The 10,731-nt window shown below is 31.7% G+C and overlaps 1 protein-coding gene and 1 pseudogene across 3 annotated transcripts; one reads left to right on the forward strand and one right to left on the reverse strand.

Annotated features, from left to right (window-relative positions):
- Window positions 1-825: 825 nt before the first annotated feature.
- LOC131957699 (transmembrane protein 165) lies at window positions 826-4,420 on the reverse strand. Of its 3 annotated transcripts, none has more exons than XM_059322444.1 (7): window positions 4,364-4,420; window positions 3,707-3,911; window positions 3,209-3,307; window positions 1,828-1,904; window positions 1,389-1,523; window positions 1,140-1,245; window positions 826-993 (listed from the first exon to the last, which is right to left on the reverse strand). In XM_059322444.1, the coding sequence occupies exons 2-7, from the start codon at window positions 3,879-3,881 to the stop codon at window positions 923-925; spliced, it is 663 nt and encodes a 220-aa protein (XP_059178427.1). In that variant the 5' UTR covers window positions 3,882-3,911; window positions 4,364-4,420; the 3' UTR covers window positions 826-922. The 3 variants fall into 3 exon arrangements, with proteins under 3 accessions (XP_059178427.1, XP_059178428.1, XP_059178426.1); XM_059322445.1 differs by having other exon boundaries at window positions 4,346-4,395; XM_059322443.1 differs by lacking the exon at window positions 4,364-4,420 and adding an exon at window positions 4,232-4,292.
- Window positions 4,421-6,062: 1,642 nt separating this feature from the next.
- LOC131957702 (carbonyl reductase [NADPH] 1-like) lies at window positions 6,063-9,657 on the forward strand (annotated as a pseudogene).
- Window positions 9,658-10,731: the final 1,074 nt, after the last annotated feature.

Here is a 10,731-nt window from a genome sequence, read left to right on the forward strand (position 1 = left end):
GACCTTGGCATTGAGAAATTATAACAGGTTTACAAATTAAGTATGAATAAGTACAAAAATTATGGGATTCAAGAAAATAAAACATTTGATCACAATGAGTCTGATAATTTTGTTTTTCTATTGCTGTTTTGTTCATAAAAAATAATGTGGACATAAACTGTCGTAAAGCCACCGAACACATTATTGCACATACATTATGTTATAATGTAGAGTGTGACGTCAATGGTTAAAATAACAGTATGAACTTTTAACCTTATCAATGCTTTACTATAACCCAATGATTATGTACATTATATTGTAATGTGAATTGTAACATTAATGTTTAAAATAACAGTATGAACTTTTAACCCTATCAATGCTTTACTATAACGGCCACTATAACCCTATGATTATGTACATTAACTAGAACTTAAACTCCTAGCACTACCAAAAAAAAAAAGTGAAAAAAAATTGTTTTTCTGTCAACAAAAGTTGAATAATTAAATCAGTTTAAAACTGAGTTAAAATATTGAGTATCATGTAGTATCATGCCATTTCATATAGTATCATGCCATATGATGTAGTATCATGCCATATCATATAGTATCATGCCATATCATGTAGTATCATGCCATATCAATCATGTAGTATCATGCCATATCATGTAGTATCATGCCATATCAATCATGTAGTATCATGCCATATCAATCATGTAGTATCATGCCATATCATGTAGTATCATGCCATATCAATCATGTAGTATCATGCCATATCATGTAGTATCATGCCATATCATGCCATATCATGTAGTATCATGCCATATCATGTAGTATCATGCCATATCATGCCATATCATGTAGTATCATGCCATATCATGTAGTATCATGCCATATCATGTAGTATCATGCCATATCATGTAGTATTATGCAGGATCTGGATAAGCTCACTCTTCTGGTTCAGTCAAAAGGGAAGATACAGCAAAAAACAAAAACAACAGTCCTCCAAGTACAGTCACTGCAGATAAACATTGTGAACATCAAACAATAACCTAAATTATATTCATCATTTTATAAACATACTATTTAATTTTAGGAAAGTATTCATATGAAAGAAGTACTTGAATACTATTTTCCAAATATACAGATAACAACTGAATGTACCTGTTCTAACAGAAATCCTTTTTGCTATGAGACCACCACCTAAAACAGCCAGCCCTGTACACAGAGCATTGCCTATAAATGTACCCAGCAGCACACCACATAGGTTCTGCGGAGGAATATTTTTAATTTTTAACTTTCAAGTTTTAATTTTTGACCAACCTATAAATTATCAAACTACAATTTGAATAAAGGTTTAGTTCTTAAATAACAAAATTTTTAAAATTAAAAACTTTTTAAAAAAATGTGTACCTCTTTAACAGCCAAAATTATAGTTGTTATTTGTGATCGATCACCCCATTCAGCCATAAATGTCAATGTGAATGATTGAAGAAACACAGGTGATACAATCCCCTTCAAAAACATTACTGTGTCATTTTGTTTTTTCTAAATAAAAAAAGTTAATCATTATAAAAAAACAGGTAAAATACCTAAGGCCAATGTTCCTACTTAATTATGCCATGGCACAACTGCTTGGCTGTAAAGTGCAGAAATTTATAAAATACAGATAACCTTAAACAAGTAATAGAGTACTGTGAATACAAAATCAACATTGCACTGATACTTTTGCTTCTTCAAGGGAATTTCGCTTCATGTAAAATTTTGCCTAATGCCATGTAAGATAACTATTGAAAGTAAAATTTTGCCCAATGCCACATAAGATAACTATTGAAAGTAAAATTTACGGAACCTTCCTTTCATCTTCTTTAAGAACATCTTGCGCCTCTTGGTACTCCTCAGCTGCCTTGTTGGTTGACATGTGCAGGGCTGGAAGTTAAATGTTTAGAGCTGGTTACTTAAGTCATGTGCAGGGCTGGGAGTTAAATGTTTGGAGCTGGTTACTTAAGTCATGTGCAGGGCTGGGAGTTAAATGTTTGGAGCTGGTTACTTAAGACATGTGCAGGGCTGGAAGTTAAATGTTTAGAGCTGGTTACTTAAGTCATGTGCAGGGCTGGGAGTTAAATGTTTGGAGCTGGTTACTTAAGTCATGTGCAGGGCTGGGAGTTAAATGTTTGGAGCTGGTTACTTAAGACATGTGCAGGGCTGGAAGTTAAATGTTTGGAGCTGGTTACTTAAGACATGTGCAGGGCTGGAAGTGAAATGTTTAGAGCTGGTTACTTAAGACATGTGCAGGGCTGGAAGTTAAATGTTTGGAGCTGGTTACTTAAGATATATGCAGGGCTGGAAGTTAAATGTTTGGAGCTGGTTACTTAAGTCATGTGCAGGGCTGGAAGTTAAATGTTTGGAGCTGGTTACTTAAGTCATGTGCAGGGCTGGAAGTTAAATGTTTGGAGCTGGTTACTTAAGACATGTGCAGGGCTGGAAGTGAAATGTTTAGAGCTGGTTACTTAAGACATGTGCAGGGCTGGAAGTTAAATGTTTGGAGCTGGTTACTTAAGACATGTGCAGGGCTGGAAGTTAAATGTTTGGAGCTGGTTACTTAAGACATGTGCAGAGCTGGAAGTTAAATGTTTGGAGCTGGTTACTTAAGACATGTGCAGAGCTGGAAGTTAAATGTTTGGAGCTGGTTACTTAAGACATGTTTACAACTAGCATTTAATGCACCTGCTTTCAAACAGGTTTAGACATTTTTTAAACTTTTGAATTTAGCTATTTAAAAAAGATTTTAAAAAAGATAAAAATATTTTTAAAATAAAAAAAATACTTTAATTGATAATTAATGCATTACATTATGAAAAAAATTAATTCTAACTAATCGTACTAGTTTATCAAACACTTTATACATTTGTCATACATTGACAGTATAGAACTAGCTCTACAGTTTCTTATTCATTCATGTGTATTAAAGGGTCATCCATAAATGACATCACACTTCTATGGGGAGGGGGATTCAAATCTTTGAGATGATGTGTGATGAGAGCGGTAGGGGTCAAAAAGTGATGTCATATTTACATTTGGTGGTGGTAGGCTAAAAAATTACATCATTTTAGGGGAGGGGGTCTGGCTTTTTGTGATGACTGCAAGGGGGAAGATCATAGCTAGTTGGTATAAGTTTAACAAGTTACAGGCTAGTAGTACAAATCTACTTATGTACTTTTTTTTTACTTTACCTTCTTTTAACATCTTTGTTCCAAACAAACCAAAAAGTGCTGATGATATAAAATGGGTTACAGCCCCTGGAATCATTGTGGCAGCATATCCAATAGCAGCTAACAAAAATATTTTATTGTTATTGAATTATCTAACTTTATTCTTCTAGTTCTGTTATAAGGAATCTTTATTAAACTTTTTAAAACAATTAATAAATAAGTAGCCCTATAAAAAAAACTATTAATTTATAAAAATAACTTTACAACTTAAAACTGGTACTAAAATTATTTTCTAAAAATTTAATAAATATAATTTAAAAGATCAGGCTTTTAAAATTATGATTTAAAAAATATATTTATATAGGTATAATAAATCATAGTTGATCATTATTTTAATCACAATATATTTTCAATTATTTGGAAAGCTACAGGCCTCTAAATAATTTGAAAATATGTCTAAAAAATAAACTCACATACATTTTCAGTTTAAAATCAATAATGTAACTTAATATAACTTACTTGAAAAGGTCGTCATGAAAATCTGGGCGGCAAGGTTCCCCATTAGAACTGCTAGCCTGGAATGTTTCATTGCCATAATGGCTGCCAGAAAAAATGTGTTGTCTCCCAGTTCTGACACTATAATCACAGACATTGATCTCATAAAGCCATTTATGAAGGTTGATTCTGTATCCATGTTTGCTCTATGCTGCAAAATTTCTTATCCCTGAAATTTAGATCAGAGTCTACAATGATGTGAGTGTATCAGACCAAACTACTAGTGCAGCAAGGTAGGAAAGTTTTAATTTTTTTTTTATTCTGACCATGTAAAAAAATGTGCAATAAAACTATAAAAGAAAATGTTGCCAAGAGCTGTAATAAAATATTCCTGACCTTGTCAAAGAAAACATACATAAGTAGCATAAGAATAGCAACACATCAATAAACTTTGAATAGTAAATACACCAATAAAAAAATAAACAAACTATTTATAAATGTAGAGTATTGATAACAGAAAAATATTTTATTTGTTAAAATGTCACTAACTTGAATTTGAATAAAAATAGTTCTCTCCTTTAAATAACAAAAACATGAAACTAATACAGGGAGATAATCTCTTTGATAAGATAAAGTAAAATATCAACAACAAATCAGGCCTACCAGCCAGTGAAAACTTACAGGCCTAAAGAATTATAAATAATGATTCTGTCATTTCAATCTGAAATTAAAAAAAAAAAAAACTTGATTCTGTATAAGGCAAAAATACTTCTGAATAACAGGTGCTAAATAGATTTGCAAGATTAAATAAAACTAAACTGTTTGACTAGTCACATTTTTTAAAGCTTACAGCAGTTTCAAATTTTGTGAATGGATATTCACCATTATCAGCTGACCCATCTGTAGGGTAGGGATGAACTTTCTACTGGGTAAAGATAACAATCTTTTATGGACAATAACCTTGTCCACTACTAGGTTATTTACCCTAAGACATTATCTGTATTCTGAGAGCTGAATGCTGATCACTAAATTATTATGTATATTATAATTGAATCTTTTCATTTTTAACATTGTAGACTCTAATTTGAGTTAGTAGTATTGGTTCTCTGTTTTATTAAATTTTCACTAATAAAATCAGCACTTTTTTAAACAATAAAAAATTGCTTGCTTTAAATCCACATAATATAGGCCATAGGCCAACACTAACTATTAACCAGTGGCGTAGGCAGGGGGGGTTAGGGTATACCCCTCGGTATATAGAAAAAGTATGAGGGGGGGGGTGCAAATCAAAAGTTTGAGGGAGGGTGCAAATCGAAAGTTTGAGGGGGGGGGTGCAAATCGAAAGTTTGTCCCCGGGTAAAAATTGGAACCCCCCCTTGAGACGATCCTGGCTACGCCACTGCTATTAACTAACTAATAGTATAGATGTAGGACGGTTTATATATAACTATTATATAAAAAGATATATATATATAATAGATATATTATATTGTTTATTATACATAGTATAGATATCAATCACTGATGTGCTCAGATATAATCACAGTGTAGTCTCAGTGTAGAGTGTAGTGTGTAACTGGCAGTAACTGCCAATGAGTGTGTCAAACTCTGAAGCTGTTCTGGTTAAAAAAACAGTTATATGACTAACAAATAATTATTATTACTTTATTAGATTAACAGTTCTAGAATAATAGTAATAGTAGATCTACAATCTACATTCTTGTGACGTAAGTTGACGTAAAAATTAACAATACTAATAGTAGGCCCTATATTAAATTATTATTGATATAAAATGATAATGCGATATAATGCCTTTGCCTTTGTAGAATAAATATCTAGATCTAGATCTAGATCTAGATCTAGGATCTAATCAATATTTTTTTTTTGCATAGAAGAGGGGGCTAACGCTGAACTGATTTAAAAGCAAATGAGTCTAGATTTCTAGAATCAAAATTTAACTCGGAAAAAAAATACTTAAAACTTGGTTGTATATCCGGGTATCCGTAGCAACCAATGACATCGGATCGCCTTTTTAAAGTCATCTTATGTACACAATTATTATAAAATAATTATACGGCATAAGGGCTTATCGGATTTTGTCACACTTAGGATCGACATCCCCGTTGCCGTTATCAACTCATTTGAAGAATGTTACTAGACCTCTATTAGATCTAGATGAGGATATGAAAATTTACATTTTAATATGTAAAAAAGCCCCCCCCCCCCAACCCAAGGACAGATGGTCAGCTCGGAAGCCGCAGAAATCTAGATCTAGATCTAGATCTAGATCTAGATCTCAATTTTTAAGGAAATACGACACCCTCTGTTTAGCCTTTTTTATATAGATCCTAGATCTAGATCTATATAATCTATAATATTAATAGACCTAATGTAATATAATAAACGCTACAAAAAAGGCTAAGTTCGACAACAAAGAGGCCTAAGTTCGACAACAATCTTATAGTGTCACACACAGTCTACAACTACAATTCTACAGCAATTACTTTTATTTAAAGAATATTTTTTTCTTGCCTTATAAAAACAATTTGAATTAAAATTATAAAATGTCCATACGAGTTGCATTGGTAAAATTATAAAATATTATAGGCCTATTTAAAAAATAAATATAAATTTAGGCTAATTGATAGGCCTAGTTGATAATTGTTATTTTATTAGACATCTTCGTTTAGTCTAGGCCTATTATGTACTTAGTACTATTATTATTAAGTTACCAAGGATTGATGACTTAAAAAAAACAAAAAAAAAACAAAGATTGATGACTGACATTCTGACAAGTTGTCATCCTTAATAATAAATTGTAATGTTTTATATAGCAATGCAGGCCTAATTATTATTAATTAGGCCTAATTAGTCATATAAAAAAACATAATTTGTAGGCCTATTTCTCTTCTAATTAAATTAGATCAAGATTAGTAATAAATTAGTTGAATAGGCCTATATGTATGGAGTTAGTAATATTAGTGGACCTACAAGTACAGGTAATTTAGGCTTTTTAATTATATTTAACTTTAACATCACATTCTCCCCCCAAAATAGGTTACAGGTGCAAATAAAGGTATTGGCTATGCTATTGTCAGAGCTCTATGCAAACAATTCAATGGACAAGTTTTGCTTACAGGTATAAATAGAAACTATTTTTAAAATCTTAATACAGCTCCCAACCTTTCATTAGGCTTTATTTTAGAGTAGACAGGGTACCAGTTCCCCCCCCCCCCCCCCCAGAGTTTCTTCCAGGCAAAGCCCCCCCCCCCCCCGAACGAAATGAAATTTATATAATTTATATAGAAAATATATACTTTTAACAGTGTCCGCCCCCCCCCCCCCCGAAGAAAGTTTACCGCCGCCCCCCCCCCAAAGATTTCAAGTGCCCCCCCCCCCCTGGAGAAAAAAGTCTGGAAGAAACACTGCCCCCCCCCCCCCCCCTCACCCCATCCCCTGAAAGAATCAATGTCTTCAGTAGAAGAGTTCTAAATCACTACATTTTAGAAAAGCCAAACAAATTTATTGGTGAATAACTTTACAGCCATAAAGCTTTTTAAATTAGCAAGTAAATATTTCAATAATTTCTACAGCTCGAAACCCTGAACTTGGTACCAAGGCAGTTTCAGATTTGGAGAAAGAAAATCTGCATCCTAAATTCCACCAGCTGGACATAGATGACCATAACAGTGTTGTAAGAATTCGTGACTTTCTGAAAGAAAACTATGGAGGTCTGGACATTCTTGTAAATTGTAAACAATGCTGGCATTGCATACAAGGTAATTTTATTTTTGTTTATTGCAAATAAGGGAATTTCAGTTACTGTTTATTGCATATAAAATGATTTAATTTACTACAAATTTATTCTTTTTTTTAAATTCTGAAATAAAAGAGACTGGTGCCATGAAATTGGTAGGCTTATAGATTGTAATACTTTGCACAATGTCAGAATCAGATGTTGAGATGTAACAGTTGCATTTGTAAAGTGTAGTTTATTATAATTATAAATATTTTAGCCAAATTAGAAAATAAATTTAGAAAATCATTATGCCTACTGTAACTACTAAATTTTAAAATTAATAGGTGAGCGATATTTTTGTTTAATTTTAGGATGTTTTTTAAAATCAATTACAAGTTTATTTTTCAAAGCAAGGATCATCCGCACCATTTGCTGAACAAGCTGATGTTACAACAAAGACAAACTTCTTCAACACATTAAATGTTTGTCAGGTTCTCTTCCCATTACTTCGGCCACATGCTCGGTCAGTTATTTAAATCTGTTTTCTTTCTGAATATTTGAAGTTGTTTTTTATTTCATGTTGTGATTTTAAAGTTTACTGTCTTTAGACAGCATGATAGTTTTGAAAAACAATTTGTAGGGTTGTGAATGTGTCCAGCTTGGTGTCTCAGTGGGCTTTGTCTGAGTGTTCAGATGAGTACGAAGCAAGATTTACTGACCCTAACATCACTATGGATGAGCTGACCTCCATCATCAAAAAATTTGTTGAGTAAGGAAAAATTTCTATTCTTACAAAAATAATTGTAATCAATTTTTCTTTACACTGAAAAAAGTTAAAATACTAAACAAAATAAGCACCCACCCTTACATATTAAAAACTCCACACCACTAATGCAATGGGAGAAATGTAAAAAAACAAAAAACAAGCTGTACCATAAGGCATTTTACATAGGTGGCACCACTGGTTATATCTCCATAAACTTTTTTTCTGACTACTAGTGCAGCTCAAGACAATACACATCTACAGGCAGGTTTCCATTTTACTGCTTATGGCATGTCAAAGGTTGGTGTCACTGTCATGTCAATGATTCAACAGAGAGAACTGGACAAGAAAGGATGTCAAGATATTGTTGTCAATGCCGTAGGTGTCTATTTTAAAAACAAAAAATAAAAATATATATTAAAATTCAAGTGTTTTTTTTTTTAAATTATATATTGCAGTCTATACTACCCTATTAAAGTTATGTTTAGATTGGATTGAGATCAAAATAATTTATAACCTTTCTAATTACGATTTAGTTGGAGTAGATCTTGAATCAACATGCCATGTTATTAATGTAAAACAGCAATATCACATGTGCTGTAAATAGAATTGTACAGTCATTATGAGTACAGAGCTGCTTACATCTTTATGTTCCACATTTTTTATCTACAGTGTTAATTAATTCTTTCTTTGACTTGTTATTTTTACAACTAAAACACTTTTTGTAGAGATTTATTGTGAATGAGACTATTTAAACACTTTTTGTTTCAGTGCTGTCCTGGTTATGTTGCTACTGACATGTCAGGTCACACCGGAGCCCTCACAATTGATCAAGGTAAAGACTAGAATAGTGACTGTTTTAGAAAGGATAGTATAATTTTTTTTTAAATTATTTACTAACTGGAATATACATCTTTTATTTAAGGTATACACATTTTTAAATATCTTACTATAATTATAGTTCTTAAATTAAAAAAAAATTCTGTCAGCAGCATTTAATTTGACTTCATGTTAAAATGATTACAAGTGTTGTATAAAAATACCTGAGTTTGTTATTGTCTTTTACCAGGTGCTGAAACACCTGTCTACTGCGCTCTTCTACCTCCAAACATTGACAGCCCTAGAGGATGTTTTATTCGAGAGAAGAAAGTGTCTGAATGGAAAGCATGAAATCAGCTTTATAACCTAGAGAATTATTGTTAATTATTTAGAAACTGCCAAAATAACAAACAATATGCAGTCAATAGCTGATGTAAAATTTGTAATAATTACAAAACCAGTATTGAGAAATATTTATCACATAGGTTTTGTTCTTATGCTCTTAATGGAATACAGCCAATACATTTTGTAATTATAATAGAAATTATTGCTAGTAATTACTAGTATAACCTCTAGAAGAAACAGTGTTGTTGAATGGTTGAAGAAATGCTCATGGATCACCAATGCAGTACTCTAATGACCATTACACTTACAGTGGTGGTAAAAAAAATTATGATTTTATGAAAGAAAAGCATAAAGCCTTGGACATTCTTATAAACAATACAGGAATTAAATACAAGGTGATTTGATGTTTTTGTTTTTTGCATACTAGGCGATTTTCATTTGATTTTTTAAAATAGCATACACATTACAAGGATAGATTGTTTAGATTGTATGTTATGTATAATCTGTTGTAGTTGTTATATTTCTTTTACTTCCACTTTATACTTTGCCTACAATTATATGCCATAAAATGTTTGGTGCTAGTCTAATATTTTTAAATGTTTACAGTTAAGTGAACTATTATTATCTTTTGAATAATAAATTACTTGTTTTCCATCGATAAGATTTGTTTAATTGATTGTCTATAGAAAAGTTACATTCTCTTTTTTTAAAGACAATTTGACTTGGGAAATATGTAATTAGCCACAAAAAAGGCATATTATATATAAGATTTTATATTTAGACATATATATATATATATATATATATATATATATATATATATATATATATATATATATATATATATATATATAGGGCCTATATATATAAATATATAGGTAGATAGATATTATATCTATATATATTATAGATCTATATATAGATCTATTATATCTATATATGTAGATCTATGTCTATATATAGTATTAGTATTAAGGGTCCCTAAAAGTTTTCAGCAAGCTCAAGCTTTTGTCCATAACATTCAAATGTCTTCTTCTAGGTATTGTTACAGTAGCTTCTTGATTATTGTTAGCTTCATTTCTTTGCTGAGCGTAAGATCTCAGTTTCTTTCAGGCATCTCTTTGATGGGGGGGGGGGGGGGTGAGGCAAAACACGCCTGAATTCCAATGCTCCTGTCCTATATTTACAAACAGAATTTATTTACAAAAAATATACTTTAACCATTGTCCACCCCCTCTTCCCTGGAGATTTAAGTCCCCCCTAAAGTTTTAAGTGTCCGCCCCCTCTACTAAGAACAATTTTAAGGATCCCTAAAACTTGTCAGTAAGCTCAAGCTTTTGTCCATATCATTCACATGTCTTCTTCTATGTTACAAAGGGTTCC

Source organism: Physella acuta, unplaced genomic scaffold (assembly GCF_028476545.2).
Source record: "Physella acuta isolate Inbredline_101_S28 unplaced genomic scaffold, ASM2847654v3 ptg001258l, whole genome shotgun sequence".
NCBI lineage: Eukaryota > Metazoa > Mollusca > Gastropoda > Physidae > Physella > Physella acuta.